Source organism: Hypanus sabinus, chromosome 10 (genome assembly GCF_030144855.1).
Source record: "Hypanus sabinus isolate sHypSab1 chromosome 10, sHypSab1.hap1, whole genome shotgun sequence".
NCBI lineage: Eukaryota > Metazoa > Chordata > Chondrichthyes > Myliobatiformes > Dasyatidae > Hypanus > Hypanus sabinus.
Window position 1 is genome coordinate 71,771,786 of NC_082715.1, and position 22,673 is coordinate 71,794,458.

Below are 22,673 nucleotides of genomic sequence, written 5' to 3' on the forward strand. Positions count from 1 at the left end.
TGCTTTTAAGGTGGCTTTGACTTCCCTTGTCAGCCAGAACGGAAGAGATTTCACAGAGGATTTGTGATACTTGTTTTGGCAAGAAATTAAGAAAAGTTTTCTTTTGCAGAAAAGTTTTGATAAATTTCAAGTTATTAATAGCAATTTCCCAGTAAAATTAATTTCACAGAACATAGAACAGTATAAGCCTTTCGATCCACAACGTTGTGCCGACCTTTCAACCAACTGTAAGATTTGTCAAAGCCTTTCCTCATGCATAGCTCTCCATCTCCCTATCATCCACATGCCTATCTTAAATATCTCTATGTATCTGCCACTACAACCACTTCTTGCAGCATGTTTCATGTACCTATCTTTCATGTAATAAAAAAAATATACCTCTGATAATACACCTATACGTTTCTCCAATCATCTTAAAATTATGCTCTCTCATTAGCCATTTCTATACTGAGAAAATGTCTTTAGCTGTCTACTCTATCTCTGCCTCTTATACACCTCTATCAAGTCATCACTCATCTTTCTTCACCCCAAAGAGAATAGCCTTAGCTTGATGAAACTTTCCTCATAAGACACATTGTCTAATCTAGGCAGCATCCTGGTAAACCACCTCAGCACTCTCTCTAAAGCCTCCACATCCTTCTAAAATACTGAACATCATACTCCAAGTGTGGTCTAACTTTTATTTTATCACATACACTTTCTAATGTTGACTATTAAAATGCACAAACACAAGAAATTCTGCAGATGCTGAAAATCCAGAGCAACACACACAAAATGCTGGAGGAACTCAGCAGATCAAGCAGCATTTATGGAGGGAAATAAACAGTTGACATTTCAAGCCAAGATTCATCAATATTAACTTTTTTTTCTCTGGAGGTTTATATTATAATAGTTATGAATATACTGTATATTGTACTTACTGTCCACTTTGTTTATTTTTCCTTAAACAGTTAAAAGATAATCTTATGTTTAACCAGTTCTAAAGAAGGGTCTTTTTTTTAACAAATGCTGCCTGACCTGCTAAGTTCCTCCAGCACTTTGTGTATGTTGCTTTTGACTTCCAGCATTTGCAGACTTTTTCATGTTTATTAGAACATAGAAATTTACAGCACATTACAGGCCCTTTGGCCCGCAATGTTGTGTCGACCATGTAACCTACTCTAGAAACTGCCTAGAATTTTCCTAGCGCATAGCCCTCTATTTTTCTAAGCTCCATGTACCTATCTAAAAGGCTCCTAAAAGACCCTATTGTACCTGCTTTCACCACCAGTGCTGGCAGTGCATTCCATGTACCCACCACTCTGTGTGAAAAGCTTTCTCCTGACATCCCATCAGTACCTAGTTCCAAGCACCTTAAAACTATACCCCCTCGTGTTAGTCATTTCAGTCCTGGGGAAAAGCCTCTGGCTATCCACATGATCAATGCCTCCCATCATCTTATTCACCTCTATCAGGTTACCTCTCATTCTCCGTCACTTCAAGGCCAAGTACACTCAACCTATTCTCATAAGGTACACCCTCCAATCCAGGCAATACCTTTTAAATCTTCTCTGCACTGTCTTTGTAATATCCACATCCTTCCTGTAGTGAGGTAACCAGAATTGAACTCGGTGCTCCAAATAGGGTCTGACCAGGGTCCTATATAGCTGAACACTACTTCTCAGCTCCTAAACTCAATCCCATGGTTGATGAATGCCAACACTCCATACGCCTTCTTAACAACACTGTCAACCTGTGCAGCAGCTTTGAATGCCCTGTCGACATGGACCCCAAGATCTCTCATATCCTCCACACTTCCAGGAGTCTTACCATTTAATTACATTCTGTCTTCAAACCAGACCTTCCGAAATGAACCACTTCACACTTATCTGGGTTGAATTCCATCTGCCACTTCTCAGCACAGTTCTGCATCCTATCGATGTCCTGCTGTAACCTCTGACAACCCTCCAGACAATCCACAACACCCTCAAGCTTTGAGTCATCAGCAAACGTACTAACCCACCCTTCTACTTATTCATCCAGGTGGTTTATAATAATAACGAGAAGGGATCCCAGAACAGATCCCTGCAGAATATCACTGGTCACCGACCTCCATGCAGAATATGAACCATCTATAGCCACCCTTTGCCTTCTGTGGGCAAGCCAATTCTGTATCCACAAAGCAAGGTCTCCTTTTATCACAGGCCTCCTTCCTTTCTGAAGGAGCCTTGCATGAGGATCCTTATCAAATGGCTTACTGAAATCCATACACATCACATTCACTGTGATACCTTCATCAATGAGTTTTGTTACATCCTCAAAGAATTCATTCAGGCTTGTAAGGCACGACCTGCCTTGACAAAGCCATGCTGACTATCCTAATTAAATTATGTCTCTCCAAATGCTCATAAATCTTGCCTCTCAGGATCTTCTCCAAAAACTTGCTCACCACTATAATTTCCTGGGTTATCTCTGCTGACTTTCTTGAACAAATGAACAACATTTGCAAATCTCCAATCCTCCACTATTTCTTCTATGCCTATTAATGATGCAAAGATCATTGCAAGAGGCTCAGCAATCTCTTCCCACACTTCCCACAGCAGCCTGAGGTATATCTCATCTAGAAATTCAAAAATTTCATATTGAAAGCTCCAGGACATTCTCTTTCTTAATGTCTATATGCTCAAGTGTTTCAGTCCAATGTAAGACTACCCCAGAAGTGCCGAGGTCTTTTTCCCTGCTGAATACTGAAGCAAAGTATTCATTAAGTACCCCCACTACCTCCTCCAATTTTATGCACCCATTTCCACTATTGCACTTTATTGGTTTTATTCTCACACACTCATCCACTTGCTCTTTACATACTTGCAAAATCCCTTGGTGTTTTCCTTAATCCTGCTCGCCAAGGCCTTCTCATAAATGACTTCTTCCTGCTCTCCTAATTCCATTCTTAACCTCCTTCCTAGTAACCTTGTAATTTTCTAGAGCTTGTAATATTCTTATTTTTAATTTGCTTAGTCATTTTTATTTCAAGTATTTGACTGAGATTTTACTACTGGGGTAAAATAGCCTGAGAGTATAATTAAATGAAATTTTTTGTTTTGTTTCATATGGCTGAAGAATGGGCAGGTTGAGTTAATTAGTCTGTATAATTCACCCCTTGCAGGAAACAAAGTAGGAGAATCTGGGGGAAGTTGAAGAGAAGGTGGAGAGAATACAATTGGATAAGAGTAGGATGAATGTGAAAAGGGGTTGCTGGATGGTCATTGTGGAATTGGTTGGTTGAAGGGTCATTTTCTCTCCTGAATCTTGCTGTGTCTTGGGTATTAGGTGTAGAATGGCATAGGTGTACCATGTGCCCAAATGCCCTCTAGATAGATACTGTTACATGCGGCGCATGGAATTAGGTTGGACAGATAGTCTAGCTGAAAAAAGGCACATGAGAGAGAATGGATACACATCATCATATAAGTTTTGTTTAATGCAGTATTTTAATGGTTTAAGTACCAGCTATTCAACAGTGTCTTAGAAAGTGATATAATAATCAAATGTATCTGCCTTTTCCAAAAGCTCCCATTTGAAAAGCACTCTAGGGTTATTAAAACAAAAAAAAACTTGTCATATTAAGGGTTTCGTCCCCCAGTCAATTAATCTGATCAAGCATCCTAGTTAACCCCCAAACCTCTCGCTCTATTACCTCAGTCATTGCACTGTAAACACATTAAAATACTTTTCACATGGTGGTATTTATGTGCATTTAATTCCATATCTGTACTTTAACCTCTAACTTTATTTCTCATAGAATCATTTATTTAGAATTATTGAATCTTGTTTTTGCTGCATGGCGTACCAACGCACCTCAGCAAATTCCTAACACATTTAAACATTTGTGGCAAATTATCTTAGATGGAATTTGTGATCCTTGATCCTTAAACTGAACAGTGAAAATTTTAAATTTGTATTTTCACTGAGATTATGTAAGAATAGAACTGGAGGTCATAAATTAAAGGTAAAAGGTGAACTAGCTAAGGGGAACCTGTTGGGGAGGGTCACCTGTTTTACTCTGATGATGGTGTGAGAGAGGAATGAGCTGCCAGTGGAAGTGGTAGATGTGGGGTTAAATTGTAATATTTAAATTTGATGAATACATGGATGGGAGAGGTATGGAACACACAAAATGCTGGAGGAATGCAAGAGATTCTGTAGATGCTGGAAATCCAGAGTAACACACAAAATGCTGGACGAGCTCAGCAGATCAAACAGGATCAATGAAAAAAATAGTGAGGTCGCAGCCAATGAATGGTCTCTGCCCAAAATGTTGACTCTTTATTCCTCTCCATAAAACAGGCCAGATTGCATCTATGGAAATAAATAAACAGTTGTGGCAACCCACTTTCTGCGCAGGCGAACTGGCTCACAAATAGCCAGCGTCGAGGGGAGACTTTGGTCATGTACCTCTGACGTCATTTCCACCCGGACAGGGTGAGCACTAGGGATTGAAATACCAGCACCGTGAAGTTCAGATAAACTAGTCTCGAAACGACTTACCAACTGCGTGTCGTTATTTCAGCGCTGTGTGAAGCACATCGCTACGCAATCACCATTTTAAGCCAAGACCCCTCCTCAGGACAGTAAAGGAAAGGGTAAGAAACCAGATAAGAATCTGAGAGAGGGGAAGGAGTACAAGCTGGCAGGAGATAGGTGAGGGTTTATGGTCCAGGTGAATGTCAATGAAACTAGACAGAATGGTATTTCAATATGGAATAGATAATCCAAAAGGGCCTATTTCTGTGCTATAACGCTCTATGGTTCTATATGGGATGCAGTTAGCACAACACTATTCCAGCTTGTGGGATTGGATTCAGAGTTCAAATCCTCCGTCCTCTATCAGAAAGTTCATACTTTCTTCCTGAGTGCAAGTGGGTTTCTTCCACTGTCAGGTTATTAGGTTAGTTGGTCATTGTTTATTAACCTGTGATTTGGCTAGGGTTAAATAGAAGGGTTTGCTGGATGGTGTGGCTCATTAGGCCAGAATAGCCCGATCTATGCTGTATCTCTAAATTAATAAATACATTTTACCATGCAATCTGTGGTTGAATATTGCTGAATTTAAGATGAGTCATCAATGGAATAACGAGTATTGAATCCTACAACAGTGAAGGTCACTGCACGGGATGGAACTCTATGAGAATCAATACTGTATCACAGGGAAGAGAGAATTAATTCTGACAGATGGGAACACTATCTGGTTGGCAGGTGGAATTAGCTGGTGATGAGATTTCAACAAGTGCAGCCAAGTGAGGTTGCTCAACAGTCAGCTGAGGTTGGTCAGCCAGCTGCACTCCAGGCTGTGCTCTCTCCTCATTGCTGCCATCAGGCAGGACGTGCACAGCCTTGGGTCCCACACTACCAGGTTCAGGAACACTTATTACCCTTCAGCCATCAGGCACCTGAACCAATATGGATAACTTCACTCACCACAACTCTCATCAGATTCCACAATGGACTCATTTACAAGACGTGCACAGTTGCAGCAGCCTCTCTGGCTCCAATCAATGATGAGATTTCTTGTCTTGTTCACCTTTTCTGTGATCGAAAAACTGCTGATCTTAAAGAGCTCTGTTTACTGTCTACGCTGTGAACTACGAATATATATTACGAATTATATATTATTAACTCATATGTGATAATTTTTTTATGTGCTGTGTGTGATATATGTTTTGTGGATGCACCATGGTCTGGAGGAATGTTGTTTCATTTGCTTTTATATACATAGAGTCAGAAAACGATGAACTTGAACTTTTCCATTGACTCAATTGTAATTCTACTGTAATTGCTTGTGATTAAATGTATCTTAGGGTAGTATATGGAGACATAGGTAATAAATGATAAATAATAATAACATAAGTCCTTCGAACTTTGAGGTAGTTTGTCTTTCCTGGGCACTCAGGGTTCTGTGCAGTCTGGGCTGCTGAAAGATGCAGGGAAGCATATTAGGTGTCTTTGCATATGCGGTGTCTCCCAGTTCCAGCAGGAATTGCTGTGGCACCACCATGCTAGCATGAGTGAGTCATAATTATTTCTTTGCTCAGAGCCACCTTTAAGCGAGGAAAAAATTTCAGATTCTGATCTAGATTCACACACCCTCCCCCCTCCCCCCCCCATCTATTACTGTACTGCACTGTAAACACTTTAAACCACTTTATATAATGCTGTTTATATTGTAAATACATGCTGGTATTCATGTATTTATGCACATTTTATTCCAGGTTTGTATTTTAACTTTAAACTCTTTTTTTATATAATTCTTTTTGTTGCATGTTGTGCCCTGACAAAAACCCAAAGCAAATTGTGAATAAATGTAAATGTAAATTGTGAATAAAGTTGATCCTTGATCCTTAAACTGAAGCAGTGAAAAATTTAAAATTGTATTTTGAAAGTGTAGGTAACTCTTTTGATTTGCAATTTATTTACACTGAACTCCACTGTGCTGGTTCAGATCACATCAGATTAGATTGTTATTTATCACTCTACAGTGAAACATACAGTGAAATCTGTTGCTTGCATCAACAACCGACACATCTGAGGATGTGTTGGGGCAGCTCACAAGTGTCTCCACACATTCCGGCACCAACATTAGCATGCCCACAATGTTCTGTAGAGCAACACAAAGCACAACAAAATAGAATACAAGAAGCAACAAAACACCAACAGCAAAACAAACCCAGTTCCTCCCTCCAACTCACCTGCACCGACGGAAAGTCCTTTTACCCAGGGACAGGCCTTCTGTTTCAGGTCTTCAGGCTTTGGCCATGTGCTTCGAAAACTGTACTTCTGATCGATCTTCAGTATCAACCACTGGACTAGCTAATAATGGGACCCTGACGAGTCAATACTCAAGGCTCATACTCTGAGCTTGCCAGCTCACCAGCCCACATACCTTCTTGTCACATTGACTCTGACTGATAATGTGACATCCATGGACATCCTTCATCATGCGTCCACTTTGCTGTCCTTCAAGCACCGACTTGAGAACAAGATTTCAGATGTCCTTCATCCCATGACCACTTCACTAATGTTAAAGTTGGCAGCATTTAAATAGCACATTAAAATAATTATCATAGCAACATTAAAACAAATGAATGCAAAGATGCAGCTGACATAGATAGAACCCCAAGGTAATACCTTCTGCTCTTTTAACAAGGGCATCACGTTAAAAGTCTTTGTGGCTAGTTTCAGAGAGTGAATCATTTTCTATCTGTGAAACAAGCCAAACTTCATTCACCTTTTCAATGTCTCTTTCTGGTATATTTTCCCTCCCTTCCCTCTTCTTCTGTTCCCCAATCAGGCTTCTTAGCTCTTCTCCTCACCTGCCTATCACCTTCCCTAGTGCCCCTCCTCCTTCCTTTTCTCCCATAGTCCACTGTCCTCTCCTCTCAGATTCCTTCCTCTCTAGACCTTTCCCTTCTCCGCCTATTTATTGCCTCCTAGCTTCTTACTTCATCTTCCCTCCCCCAACCATACGATTTCACTGATCACCTTCTAAGTTTGTCCTCCACCTTCTCCCACCACCTTATTCTTGAGTCATCCTCCTCCTTCTCCAATGCTGATGAAGGGTCTTGGCTTTAAATGTTGACTCTTTATTCATTTCTATGGATGCAGTCTGACCTTCTGAGTTTCTCCAGCATTTTTGCTTGTGTAACTCTGATTTTCCAGCATCTGCAGAATCTCCTATGTTCTTTCATGCCATGTGCTGCTTTTTTTCACGTAATTGTAAAGAAGTCCATTGATTCTTTTTGTGCAATCTTTCCTCTTGTTTCAACAGCTGCCTGTGGTGGGAACATGACAGGTCCCATGGGTGTCATTTTATCACCCAACTACCCTCAGCCTTATCCTCATGGGAAAGAATGCGACTGGACAATTAAAGTCAGTCCGGACTACGTCATTGCACTCATCTTTAAAAGGTAAGATTCCAGAAAATCACAGTTTTCAGTTACATAGACAGGTTCTACAACAGAACTGAATACTGCTTTTTCTTTTTTTTATTATTTTAGAAAGCCAGCATGGTAACAGGCCCAACTGGCCCATGAACCCACACCACCCAATTACACCCATGTGACCAGTTAATGTAGTAACCAGTGCACCTTCCTAATGTGGGAGGAAACTGGAGAACCTGTGCACGGAAAGAATGTAAAAAATTGCTTAGAGAAAGCAGTGGGAACTGAACCCTCGAGACGGCACTGTAATAGTATTAGGCTAACCGCTGCACTTCCATGCTGCAATCAAAGTCAAATTCAAGTGTATTGTCAGATTCACGAGTATATGTACACACAGGTGTAATGAAAATCCTTCTCGCAGCAGCGTCACAAGCAGGTAACATTAGATAAGCAACATTCACAAGAAAAACTTAAATGTGAGAGTGGCACAGTAGCATCATGGTTAACTATTACAGACCCAGTGAACAGAGTTAAATTCCTGCCCTTTTCTGTAAGGTTTTTGTACGTTTTCCCTATGACCAAATGGGTTTCCTCTGGGTGCTCTGGTTTCTTCCTACAATCCAAAGATACACAGGTTAGTAGTCACATGAGTGGTTGCATGAGTGTAATTATATGGCGCAGGCTCATTGGGCTAGAAGGGCCGGTTACCACGCTAAATCCTTAAAATTAAAAAAAAAGAATAAATAATGCATAGTTTTTAGAAAAAAGAATACATTTAAAGTATTATCAAAGTCCACTTTCACATAATGTGGTCATAGTATTGCCATACTGAGGTAGTGATTAGGGTTGTGCAGGGTGGTCCAAGAAGAGAATGGTTAAAATCCTTACTTTCAGTGTGAGCTACATTTCTTCATTGCTGTGATACAAACTGGTCAGCAGATCGAGCAGCATCAGTGAAGACCATCAAATTTCTGATGGTCCACAAACACAATGTCATTATTTCCTGGATAAAACATAGAAATGTGCCTTTCAGCCCATATAGTACATGTCAACCTATTAATCCTAGTCCAGTCAATCTGCACCTGGATCGAGCCTTCCATACACCTCACATCAGTGTACAGTACCTATCCAAATTTCTCTTTAAGTGTTGAAAAGGAACCCGCATCCACCACTTCTGTTGGCAGCTCTTTCCACACTCTCACCTCCCTCTGAGTGAAGAAGTTCCTCCTCAGATTCCTCTTAAACATAACATATTTCACCCTTAACCTAGTTCTTCTGTGACCAATTAACCTCAATTGGAAAACTTGTTTATTTTACTCTATCTATACCCCTCATAATTTTGTATACCTCTATCAAATATCCCTCAATCTTCTAGGGAATGAAGTCCTAACCTATTCAACCTTTCTCTATAACACGTTATCCAACTATTTACTGGTCTCTGTAACTTGTAGGCTTTTATGCTTTGCACAACTCTGTAGCTGCAAAACAACAAATTTCACATCATTTGTCAGTGATAATAAATCTCATTTTGGCTGTGGGATGGTTGACATTTCAGATCGAGACCCTGCAGTTTCTCAACAAAAATCGATCATCCCTCTGCCTTCATAGATGCTACTTGATCTGCTGAGTTCGTCCAGCAGTGTCTGTGTGTTTTGTTCAGGATCTCAGAATCTAAAGTCTTGTGCATCTCTATTTCTACCTCACACATTTTTGATCATTTTTATTTTGTTGTAGTTTCCACATGGAGCCCAGCTATGATTTTCTTCACATTTATGAAGGGGAAGATTCCAACAGCCCATTAATTGGCAGCTTCCAAGGATCGCAATCACCTGAAAGAATTGAAAGTAGTGGCAACAGTCTTTTCTTGGCTTTTCGCAGCGATGCATCTGTCAGCATGACAGGATTTGCCATTGAGTATAAAGGTGCCATTTTCCTCAGTGTCTGTATATTGTTCAATGCTGCAATGTAGTACACTTTGTTGATGAAAACTTCCTGTTATCAAATGACAGGTACAACAGTAGAATCAGTTTTAATATCATTGGCATATGCCTTGAAATTTGTTATTTTGCTGCATCAGTACATTGCAATATATAATAAAAAACTATAAATTACAATAAGTATATATAAAAATTAAATTAAATAAGTAGTGCGAAAAGAGAGGAGAAAAAAGTGAGGTGGTGTTCTTGGATTCGTTACCCATTCAGAAATCTGATGGCAGAGAAGAAGAAACTGTTCCTCCCCTCTGTCATCAGATTACTGAAAGGACAATAAATCCATGAACACTACCTCTTTTTTAAGGCTCTAGAATTAATATTTCTTATTGCTATTTTTACAGTTCCAGAAACACTTTGATATGCTCTCCCATGTGACCTTCCTCCAGATGCTTTGGTTTCCTTTCACAATCCGAGATGTTAGGATTAGTGAATTGTGGTCATGCTATGTTGACACTGGAAGCATGGTAATACCTGTGGGCTGCCCCCTGCAATCCTCGGGCTGTGCAGGTTATTGACATAAAGGACACATTTCACTGTATGTTCTGATCTTCATGTGACAACTAAAGCTATCTAATATACCTTTAAAAAAAAGATAAAACTAATCTTTGGATATAAAACATAGCAGATTCTGGAAACCTGCAATAATACAGACAACTGCAAATCAACGACGTGTCAGGTAGCCTCTGTGGAGAAGGATAAATGGAATTAATATTACAGGTTGACCTTTCATTAGGATATCCCCATTCCAGTGCAAAATTAGAAGGATACATGAAAGTGCTTAATGAGAGTTAGGGACCTTGTTTAGGGAAAAGGGCAAACACAAAGAAACCTGCAGATGCTGGAAATTCAAGCAACACACACAAAATGCTGTTGGAATGCAGCAGGCCAGGCAGCATCTATAGGAAGAAGCACTGTTGACGTTTCAGGCAGAGACTCTACGTCAGGACTAACTGAAAGAAGAAATAGTAAGAGATTTGAAAGTGGGAGGGGGAGAGGAAGATCCAAAATGACAGGAGAAGACAGTAGGGGGAGGGATGAAGCTAAGAGCTGGAAAGTTGATTGGCCAAAAGGATACACAGCTGGAGAAAGGGAAGGATCATGGGACAGAAGGCCTAGGGAGAAAGAAAGGAGGAGGGCTGCACCAGGGGAAGATGGAGAGCAGGCAAGGAGTGATTGTAAGAGAGAAGAATTAGAGGAGGGACATTAACGGAAGTTAGAGAAATCAGTGTTCATGCCATCAGTTTGGAGGCTACCAAGACAGAATATAAGGTGTTGTTCCTCCAACCTGAGTGTGGCTTCTTCATCTTGACAGTAGAGGAGACTATGGATAGACATATCAGAATGAGAATGAGATGTGGAATTAAAATGTGTGGCCACTGGGAGATCCTGCTTTCTCTGGCAGACAGAGGATAGGTGTTCAGCGAAACGGTCTCCCAGTCTGCATCGTTCTCACCAATATATAGAAGGCCGCACTGGGAGCACCAGACGCAGCATATCACACCAGCCAACTCACAGGTGAAGTGTCTGGGGCACAGAATGGTGGTGAGGGAGGATGTGGAAGGGCAGGTGTAGTACTTGTTTGTTTACAAGGATAAGTGCTGGGAGGGAGATCGGTGGGAAGGGATGGGGAGGACAAATGGACAAGGGAGTGATGTAAGGAACGATCCCTGCAGAAAGCAAAAAGGGGGAGGGAGGGACAGATGTGCTTGGTGGTGGGATCCCATTGGAGATGGTGGAAGTTACAGAGAATTATATGTTGGACCCAGAGGCTGGTGGGGTGGTAGGTGAGGACAAGGGGAACCCTATCCCTAATAGGGTGGCAGGAGGATGGGGTGAGATCAGATGTGCATGAAATGGGAGAGATGTATTTGAGAGCAGAGTTGATGGTGGAAGAAGGGAAGCCCCTTTCTTTAAAAAAGGAAGACATTTCCTTCATTCTGGAATAAAAAGCCTCATCCTGAGAGCAGATGTGGTGGAGATGGAGGAATTTCAAGAAGGGGATGATATTTTTGTAAGAGACAGGGTGGGAAGAGGAATAGTCCAGATAGCTGTGAAAGTCTGTAGGCTTATAGTAGACATTAGTAGATAAACTGTCTCCAGAGATAGAGACAGAAGTGTCAGAAATGGACCAGGTAAATTTGAGGGCAGGGTGAAAGCTGGAGGCAAAGTTAATGAAGTCAACGAGCTCAGCATGCGTGCAGGAGGCAGCGCCAATGCAGTTGTCGATGTAGCGAAGGAAAAGAGGGGGATGGATACCAGTATAGGCTTGGAACATGAACTGTTCCACAAAGCCAACAAAAAGGCAGGCATAGCTAGGACCCATGCAGGTGCCCATGACTACACCTTTAGATTGGAGGAAGTGGGAGGAGCCAAAGGAGGAATTATTAAGAGTGAGGACTAATTTCGCTAGATGGAGGAGAGTGGTGGTAGTAGAGGGGAATTGGTTAGGTCTGGAATCCAAAAAGAAGCGGAGAGCTTTGAGACCTTCCTGGTGGGAGATGGAGGTACATAAGGACTGGATATCCATGGTGAAAATAAGGTGGTGTGGGCCAGGGAACTTAAAATCACTGAAAAAATCCAGAGCATGAGAAGTGTCACAAACATAGGTGGGAAGGGATTGAACGAGGGGGGATAAAACAGTACTGAGGTGTGCAGAAATGAGTTCGGTGGGGCAGGAACGAGCTGAGACAATGGGTCTACCTGGATAGCCTGGTTTGTGGATCTTGCGTAGGAGATAGAAACAGGAAGTGCGGGGTGTGGGAACTATGAGGTTGGTGGCAGTGGATGGGAGATCTCCAGAGCTGATAAGGTTGATGATGGTGTGAGCGACAATGGCCTGGTGCTCCTTAGTGGGGTCATGATTGAGGGGTAAATAAGAGGAGGTATCAGCGACTTATCATTGTGCCTTGGCAAGGGAGAGGTCGGTACGCCAGACTATAACAGCGCCCTCCCCCTTATCAGCGGGTTTTATAGTAAGGTTAGGATTGGTGCAGAGGGAGTGGAGAACAGAGCGTTCAGAAGGAGTGAGTTTGGAATTGGAATAGGGTGTGGTGAAGTTGAGACAGTTGATGTCCCATCGGCAGATAGGGAAAAGGGATTATTTTAGTTCCACTATGAATTGTACACTGATACTCCCCTTGTAATTTCTTGCAATCCCCAATGCTTTCTTACATTCTAATATTTTGATACTAGTTGACATTATCTGCATATCTAGACTTCTTTGGTGAGGTCCAACTGCCAATACCCTCTATTTAAGCGGTGGGTCTCCCTCCCGACCAAGGGTGGAGATGCTTCCAGTAAATAAAGTTGATTGAGGTCTTGCGCGACTAAGTAAGAGCTTAGAAGACCTCATTACTTTCTTGTTTAAACTAAAAAGCTGAGCAAGGAATATTGGTTAAAAGTTTAACTTTGTCACAAACAACTCTGACAATTTGGAAAGGTCATGCTGCTGTATGAGAACGCGAAGGTTAGCAATAAACTCTGAACATCCATCACACCATTAGTCAGAATTCACAGTGGGGTTGCAGAGTTTCACAGCATTCTCGCTATTTCCTGATCATAAATGCATTGTTTTTTTTTGTTGTAGAGAAACCACGGGAAGCTTGTTTTGACCCTGGGAATATAATGAATGGCTCACGGATTGGCATGGATTTCAAACTCAGCTCCAGTGTCACCTATCGGTGTGATGACGGCTATCAATTGGCAAACTCAGCTACCATCACATGTGTCATCGGGAGTGAAGGAAAGCCAGTCTGGAACAGGGCTCTTCCTTCCTGCAAAGGTAACACAGAAGTATCATTTTCAGTTCAGTGGAGAAAGGAGGCAACACTCTCAAAAATGATAAGCACAGGAGATCCTGCAGCTAGTGGAAATATTGAGCAACACACACTGGAGGAACTCAGCAGGTCAGGCAGCATCAATTGGGAGGAATGAACAGTTGACATTTCGGGCTGAGACCCTTCATCAGGACTGGAAAGGAAGAAGGAAAAAGCCAGAATAAGGAGGTGGGGAGGGGATGAAGTACAAACTGGCTGGCGATACGTGCGACCAGCTGATGGGGAAGGTAGGCGGGTATGAGGTGGGGAATGAAGTAAGAAGCTGGGAGCAAACAGGGGAACGAGGTGAGGGTTGAAGAAGAAGGAATCTGATAGGAGAGGACAGTGAATCATTAGGCAAAGGGAAAGAAGAAGTGAACCAATTTCTAAGGCGAGGAATAAGCAGATGGCTTTTTGGGTCGTGACCCCTCATCAGGACTGTCAATGTTTCAGACCAAGACCCTTCACTAGGACTGATGAATGGTCTCAGCCTGAAATGTTGACTGTTTATTCCTCTCCTCAGATGCTACCTGACCTTCTGAATTTCTCCAGCATTTTATATTTGTTAAAAATTCTTGCTCTATTCTACTTTAAAATGTTGTATTTGCTCTCTTGTTAGCTTTTTTCAGGATTGAGATCCATTAAATTTTGAAATCAAGGGCAAGGAAGGCAAATGTGGATTGAATGGCAAAGTGAATAATGTTCAAGACTACACCTACTTCTAATGTTTTTATGGAAAAGGGGTGAGGGGAATTATATGCTGTAAATTTGCATAAAGTGTTAACTGTCATGGCAGAGTCATAAATTATATTGTTAACAGTATTCTTTGTACATAAAGCATCAGTGGTGAGATTGCTTTCTGTTCATGTTCAATGACCAGAATTTCAAAACACATGTATTGAAGTTCAAGGTGTCATGTTAAACTTTGCAGTTTTAGGAGGCTAATTATGGAGAAATCAACAATGATCTTGAACTTTTTATCTCTTCACCACAAAGTACTCCTTTCTGATGCACTGTTAGTTGACAGCAGTATAAATTTGCTGTTGCTCCTCAATACTTTATTTATTTGGAGATGCAGCATGCAGCAGACCCTTCTAGAGCACTGCCTACCAATCCACCAATTTAACCCTAGCCATCATAGGACAATTTACAATGACCAATTAACCTACTAATCCAGGGGTTCCCAACCTTTGTTATGCCATGGACCTCTACCATTAACCGGAGGGTCCTTGGACCCCAGGTGGAGAATCTTGAACAAACTAGTATGGCTTTGGACTGTGGGAGGAAACCCATGTAGTTCATGGGGAGATGGTGCCGCAACTGAACTCAAAATGCCAAGAGCTGTAATAGTGTGCCGACAGTGGCACTCAATTCTGAACTCTGTGTAACTGTTGGCATTTTAAAGCTGTAGAATACTATAGTACACAATCAAGTTCTTCGCCCCATCTTGTCTGTGCTGAACTGCTATTCCCATTGACCTGCCATAAACTTGGGTTCTAGTTGTTTCTAAATTCACAAAAAACATGATCAGAGTGGCAGAGTGATTAGTGTAATGCTGTACATTCCAGCAGCCCAGGTTCAATTCCCACCACTGCCTGAAAGGAGTTTGAATGTCCTCTCCATGACTACATGGGTTTCCTCTGGGTGCTCCAGCTTCCTCCCACAGTCCAAAACTTACCACTTAGTAGGTTACTTGTTCATTTGGACGGCATGGGCTTGTTGGGCTATAAGGGTCTGTTATCATGCTGTGTCTCAAAATAAAAAATGTGGCATCTTTCAGGATGTCACCCTAGTTAGTTTGGTGGTTGGCAGAATGCTAATACAGATCAAGGTGTCAGAATTCAGGGATCAGTTCTGGTGTCTTCTGTAAGAAAGTTTCTGCGTTCTTCCCCTGTGTGTGTTTGTGGGATTCCTCCAGGTGTTTGGTTTCCTTGTACAGTTCCAAAGATGTGCTAGTTAATTGGTTATTGTAAATTGTTCTGTGATTACCCTGGGGTTAATCGGTGGGTTGCTAGGCAGTGTGGCTCACTGGGCTGGAAAGACCTGTTACATGCTGTATCTCTGGAAGACCTCAGCAGGTCAGGCCATATCTATGGAGAGAAATGAACAGTTGAGAATACTGCAATTTCAGCAGAAAGCGATGCTTCAGAAATAACAAGAATGCTGCTAATGTATAGTGCAGATTTTTGCCTTGATACCTCACTGAACATTGGTGACAGTATGACTTTTGGAGACATAGAAACATAGCACACCTACAACACAATACAGGCCCTTTGGCCCAAAAAGTTGTGCCAAACATGTCCCTACCTCAGAAATTACTAGGCTTACCCATAGCCCTCTATCTTACTAAGCTCCATGTACCTATCTAAAAGCCTCTTAAAAGACCCTATCATATCTGCCTCCACCACCGTTGGCAGCAGCCCATTCCACGCACTCACCACTCTCTGAGTAAAAAACTTACCCCTGACATCTCCTCTGTACTTACTCCCCAGCACCATAAACCTGTGTCCTCTTGTGGCAACCATTTCAGCCCTGGGAAAAAGCCTTTGACTATCCACACAATCAATGCCTCTCATCATCTTGTACATGTCTATCAGGTCACCTCTTATCCTCCGTCACTCCAAGGAGAAAAGGCTGAGTTCACACAACCTATTCTCATAAGACATACTCCCCAATTCAGGCAATGTCCTTGTAAATCTCCTCTGCACCCTTTCGATTGGCTTCCACATCCTTCCTGTAGTGAGGCGACCAAAACTGAGCACAGTACTCCAAACAGCACACACAAAATGCTGGTGGAACACAGCAGGCCAGGCAGCATCTATAGGGAGAAGCACTGTTGACATTTTGGGCCGAGACTCTTCGTCAGGACTAACTGAAAGGAGAGATACAACTTGCACAGTTCCAAAGATGTGCTAGTTAATTGGTTATTGTAAATTGTAAATCCAATTTACAATTGTAAATTATAAATTGGTTATTGTAAATCCAAGCTGGGTCTGACCAGGGTCCTATATAGCTGCAACATTACCTCTCGGCTCCTAAATTCAATTCCACAATTGATGAAGGCCAATACACCATATACCTTCTTAACCACACAGTCAACCTGTGCAAAAGCTTTGAGTGTCCTATGGACTCGGACCCCAAGATCCCTCTGATCCTCCACACTTCCAAGAGTGTTACCATTAATACCATATTCTGCCATCATATTTGACCTACCAAAATGAACCACTTCACACTTATCTGGGTTGAACTCCATCTGCCACTTCTCAGCCAAGTTTTGCATCCTATCAATGTCCCATTGTAACCTCTGACAGCCCTCCACACTATCCATAACACCTCCAACCTTTGTGTCATCAGCAAACTTACTAACCCATCCTTCCACTTCTTCATCCAAGTCATTTATTAAAATCACGAAGAGTAAGGGTCCCAGAACAGATCCCTGAGGCACTTCACTGGTGACCAACCTCCATGCAGACTATGACCCATCTACAACCACTTTTTGCCTTCTGTGGGCAAGCCAGTTCTGGATCCACAAAGCAATGTCCCCTTGGATCCCATGCCTCCTTACTTTCTCAATAAGCCTTGCATGGGGTAGCTTATCAAATGCCTTGCTGAAATCCATATACACCAACATCTACTGCCCTTCCTTCATCAATGTGTTTAATCACATCCTCAAAAAATTCAATCAGGCTTGTAAGGCATGACCTGCCCTTGAAAAAGCCATGCTGACTACTCTTAATCGTATTATACCTCTCCAAATGTTCATAAATCCTGCCTCTCAGGATCTTCTCCATCAACATACCGACTGCTGAGGTAAGACTCACTGGTCTATAATTTCCTGAGCTATCTCTACTTCCTTTCTTGAATAAAGGAACAACATCCGCAATCCTCCAATCCTCCAGAACCTCTCCCATCCCCATTGATCATCGCCAGAGGCTCAGCGATCTCCTCCCTCGCTTCCCACAGTAGCCTGGGGTACATTCCATCTGGTCCCTGCGACTTATCCAACTTGATGCTTTCCAAAAGCTCCAGCACATCCTCTTTCTTAATATCTATTAGCTCAAGCTTTTCAGCCTGTTGCAAGTCATCACTACAGTCACCAAGATCCTTTTCCATAATGAATACTGAAGTAAAGTATTCATTAAGTACCTCTGGTAATTCCTCTGGTTCCATACACACTTCCCCACTGTCACACTTGATAGGTCGTATTCTTTCACGTCTTATCCTCTTGCTCTTCACATACTTGCAGAATGCCTTGGGGTTTTCCTTAATTCTGCCCGCCAAGGCCTTCTCATGGCCCCTTCTGGCTCCCCTAATTTCCTTCTTAAACTCCTTCCTAGTAGCCTTATAATCTTCTAGATCTCTCACATTACGTAGCTCTCTGAACCTTTTGTAAGCTTTTATTTTGTTCTTGACTAGATTTATTACACCCTTTGTACACCACGGTTCCTGTATCCGACCATAACTTCCTTGTCGCTTTGGATGTACCTACAAAGAACTCTACACAAATATCTCTTGAATATTTGCCACATTTCTTTCGTACTTTTCCCAGAGAATGTCTGTTTCCACTTTAAGCTTCCAATTTCCTGCTTGATAGCCTTATAATTCCCCTTACTCCTATTAAACACTTTTCTAACTTGTCTGTTCCTATCTCTCTCAAATGCTATTGTAAAGGAGATAGAATTATGATCACTATCTCCAAAATGCTCTCCCACTGAGAGATCTGACACCTGACCAGGTTCATTTCCCAATACCAAATCAACTGCAGCCTCTCTGCTTGTAGGCTTACCTATATTCTGTGTCAAGAAACCTTCTTGAACGCACCTAATAAATTCCACCCCATCTAAACCCCTTGCTCTCGGGAGATGCCAATCAATATTTGTGAAATTAAAATCTCCCATCACGCCAACTCTGTTATTATTATACCTTTCCAGGATCTGTTTCCCTCGCTGCTCCTCAATATCTCTGTTACTATTGGGCGGCCTATAAAAAACACCCAGTAAATTTATTTACCCCTTTCTGTTCCTAACTTCCACCCACAGAGACTCCGTAGACAATCCCTCCATGGCACTCACATTTTCTGCAGCCGTGACACTATCTCTGATCAACAGTGTCATCCCCCCACCTCTTTTACCTCCCTCCCTTTCCTTTCTAAAACATCTAGAACCCAACATTTGAAGTAACCATTCCTGTCCCTGAGCCATCCAAGTCTCTGTAACGGCCACCACATCATATCTCCAAGTACTGATCCACGCTCTGAGCTCATCCGTTTTGTTCACAACACTCCTTGCATTAAAATAGATTCATCTCAAGCCTTCGGTCTGAGTGCGTCCCTTCTCTATCACCTGCCTATATTCCCTCTCGCACTGTCTACAAGCTTTCTCTATTTGTGAGCCAACCTCCTCTTCCCTAGTCTCTTCAGTTCAGTTCCCACCCCACAACAATTCTAGTTTAAACCCTCCCCAGTAGCCTTGGCAAACCTTCCCGTCAGGATATTGGTTACCCTGGGATTCAAGTGCAACCCATCCTGTTTGTACAGTTCACACCTGCCCTAAAAGAGGTCCCAATGATCCAGAAATCTGAATCCCTGCCCCTTGCTCCAATCCCTCAGCCACGCATTTATCCTCCACTTCATCCTATTCCTAATCTCACTGTCGCGTGGCACAGGCAGTATTCCTGAGATAACTACCTTTGCGGTCCTGCTTCCTAACTCTCTGTAGTCTTTTTTCAGGACCTCTTCCCTTTTCCTACCTATGTCATTGATACCAATATGTACCACCACCTCTAGCTGTTCTCCTTCCCACTGCAGGATATCTTGGACGCGATCTGAAACATCCCAGACCCCGGCACCTGGGAGACAAACTACCATCCGAGTTCCTTTCCGGTGTCCACGGTACCACCTGTCTGACCCCCTAGAGTCCCCTATCACTACTGCCTTCCTCTTCCTTTCCCTACCCTTCTGAGCCATAGGGCCGGACTCTGTGCCAGAGGCACGGCCACTGTCACTTCCACCAGGTAGGCTGTCCCCCTGCAACAGTACTGAAACAGGAATATTTATTGTCAAGTGGTACAGCCACTGGGGTACTCTCTAGTACCTGACACTTCCTCTTCCCCCTCCTGACTGTGACACACTTGTCTGTCTCCCGTGGCCCCAGTGTGACCACCTGCCTATAACTCCTTTCTATCTCCTCCTCGCTCTCCCTGACCAGGCGAAGGTCATCGAGCTGCATCTCCAGTTCCCTAACTTGGTCCCTCAGGAGCTGCAGCTCAATACACCAGGTACAGATGTAGCCGTCCGGGAAGCTGGGAGACTCCAGGACCCCCCACATCTGACAACTGGTCCCCCACATCTGACAACTGGTCTCACCACAGAAAACTGGTCTCACACATATACTACCTCTTTTCCGCAAATAACACAGTTAAACCTTCCTCACCTCATCCTGTTACCGCCTAAGTCTGTTGAGCCAATGGCCTGTCACTCCGCTGCCCGCTCCGGCACTGCCCACTGGATATGGCGGCCTTCTTTTTAAACCTTTCGCACTCAACTGGCTGACATCATGTGCTTGCACAGTCTTGCCTGTCTTTAACGCGGGTAGTAAAAAACTCCCTTCACTCCCGAAATCAGCAGTTCACTCACAGCCTTCTTGCTCTGAATTTAAAACCGTTGAAGATTCCTTGCCTTTTTAATCCTTTCGCGCTCAACTGGCTGACATCACGTGCCTGTGCAGTCTCGCCTCTCTTTAACCAGAGTAGTAAAAAACTCCGTTCGCTCCCTAAATCAGCAGTTCACTCACAGCCTTCTTGCTCAGAATGAAAAATTTAATTTAATGGAGGATAAATTGCCCCATCAATATATGTCAAATTAAAAGGAAGACTTCCCAATATTCTGATCAATCTTTAAATCCAGAATAAAATTGTGTTGTCATTTTCTCCTTTACCCATTTTGGGATCTTTCTTTGTCCAAGCTTCTCCCCACCTTCCCAATATGATAAGAGAACAGTGTAGTCAGAAACTTTAGTGGCTAAACCAAAAACAATCTTTGGAGAAATAAAAAAAACACCTTTGAAAACTTGAGAATATAAGAAAGTATTTGATGTGCATAATTCTGGGTCTGCAAAAATAATTATCTTTTTTTTTCTGTACATCTGCAGTACAATAGTTAGCCTTCTGTTGAACTCGTATTTTCTTCTGTAGTTTCTGATGCAAGCTGGAACTTCTCATCCTGATTGACTAAATTATTCTGGTGGTGGCCTGCATACTGTCCATTGTGGATATTAATTTTTCCTGAAATTTCAACTCTTTATTTGATGGATGAAGATTATTTTCAGGTTCAAACCTAACTTTTTTAATATCACCTGCACTTCCTTACTGCCAATTAGAATGCAAATATTGAAGTGAAGACAGAATTTTCATTCAAACTGTCTATAAATTCTTTTCATTCGTTTGAATGTAATTTGTAATTGCAGACATCTCGTTTCTGACATTTGACTATAATTTTAAACCCACTAAAAAGTATGTTAAACACTTCTATGAATGACTGCTATTTGTGAGTGACCTTTACATCTCAATTTCTGACATCTCTTTATAGAACATTCTAAAATTAAGAACTTGTACTAGAATAGTTTCAGTATCCTTCATTTCCATACTTTGGCCAATATAATGGGCCATTAAGCTATCACGAGAGGCATAATGTTTGATAGCAGTAGAAGTAGCGTGATCACTCGAGTCAAATATGCTGTTTTTCTTCATTGGATAGAGAATTCCACAGATTCAACACTCTTTGGCAAAGCAGTTCCTTCTCAGCTTTGCCCGAAATTTACTCCCCCAAATTTTGAGGCTATATCCCTCAGTTCTGGTCTCACCTACCAATGGAAACAACTTTCCTGCCTCTATCTCATCTATCCCTTGCATAATTTTATATGCCTCTATAAGATCTCCTCTCATTCTTCTGAATCCCAGCGAGTACAGTCCCAGGCGACTCAATCTCTCCTCATAGTCTAAACCCCTCATCTCTGTTAAACCTCCTCTGCTCTGCCTCTAAAGGCAGCCTCACCAGTACCCTGTACAGTTGCAGAGTAACTTTCCTGCTCAGCATAACCTGCTGAGTTCGTCCAGCATTTTGCATGAGTTGCTCATCTAATTAGTCCTTTACCTCTTCCATCATCAAGGACCCCTGCCATTCAGATCATGCTCTCATCTCATTAGGCACTGAGAGACGAAAGCCTTTGGTCCCACAACACCAGATTTTGGAACAGTTATTGCCCTTCATTCATCAGGCTCCCGAGTAGCATGGATGACTTCACTCACCAGAACACTAGGCTGATTGTACAACCTACAGACTCACTTTCAAGGACACTTTAAAACTCATCTTCTCAGTATTATTTTTATTTGAACAGTTTGTCTTCATTTGCACTTTGGTTTCTGTCAGTCTTTGTTTAGGTATGTTTTCAGTAAAATATTATTGTATTTCTATTTTTCCTGTAAATGCCTGCAAGAAGTGAATCTCAGGATAGAATATGGTAACAAACACATACTTCAATAACAAATTTACATTGAACTTTGGTTCAACAATTCAGCTGAATAACAGGAGTTTCAGTGGTAAAACACACCCTTCGGTGCCCATGAAAGAACTGTCACTAATCTACAAAATTTAACACCTACTTATCAATTGTTGATTTGACTCCATTCAACTACCTTGCTTATTAGAGTACTGACAAGTGAGCAGCTACACACAGATTTCTAGCATCTGCAGAATCTCTTATGTTTAGCAAGGAGCACCAGCCCAGGTTATGTGATCTACTATGAGGTTCAAATGTGCAGCTCTTTGAAATTGAAGTGAGTTCTCCAAATACTTAACAACATGAGCAGTGTGATGCATGTTTCTAAATAAAGTTTGTTTTTGATACATTCAAGAAAAAAACATTCTCCTTGGTGGGTGAGGGCCACAACTG

The 22,673-nt window shown here is 42.1% G+C and overlaps 1 protein-coding gene across 1 annotated transcript in view; it reads left to right on the plus strand.

Moving 5' to 3' along the window:
- Nucleotides 1-22,673, plus strand: part of LOC132400744 (CUB and sushi domain-containing protein 1-like) — a 2,029,389-nt gene that overhangs the window by 1,626,254 nt on the left and 380,462 nt on the right. The window contains exons 28-30 of the mRNA XM_059982042.1: nt 7,805-7,943; nt 9,651-9,838; nt 13,497-13,691. Of these exons, the coding sequence (XP_059838025.1) occupies nt 7,805-7,943; nt 9,651-9,838; nt 13,497-13,691 (522 nt within the window). The remainder of the gene's footprint in view (nt 1-7,804; nt 7,944-9,650; nt 9,839-13,496; nt 13,692-22,673) is intronic.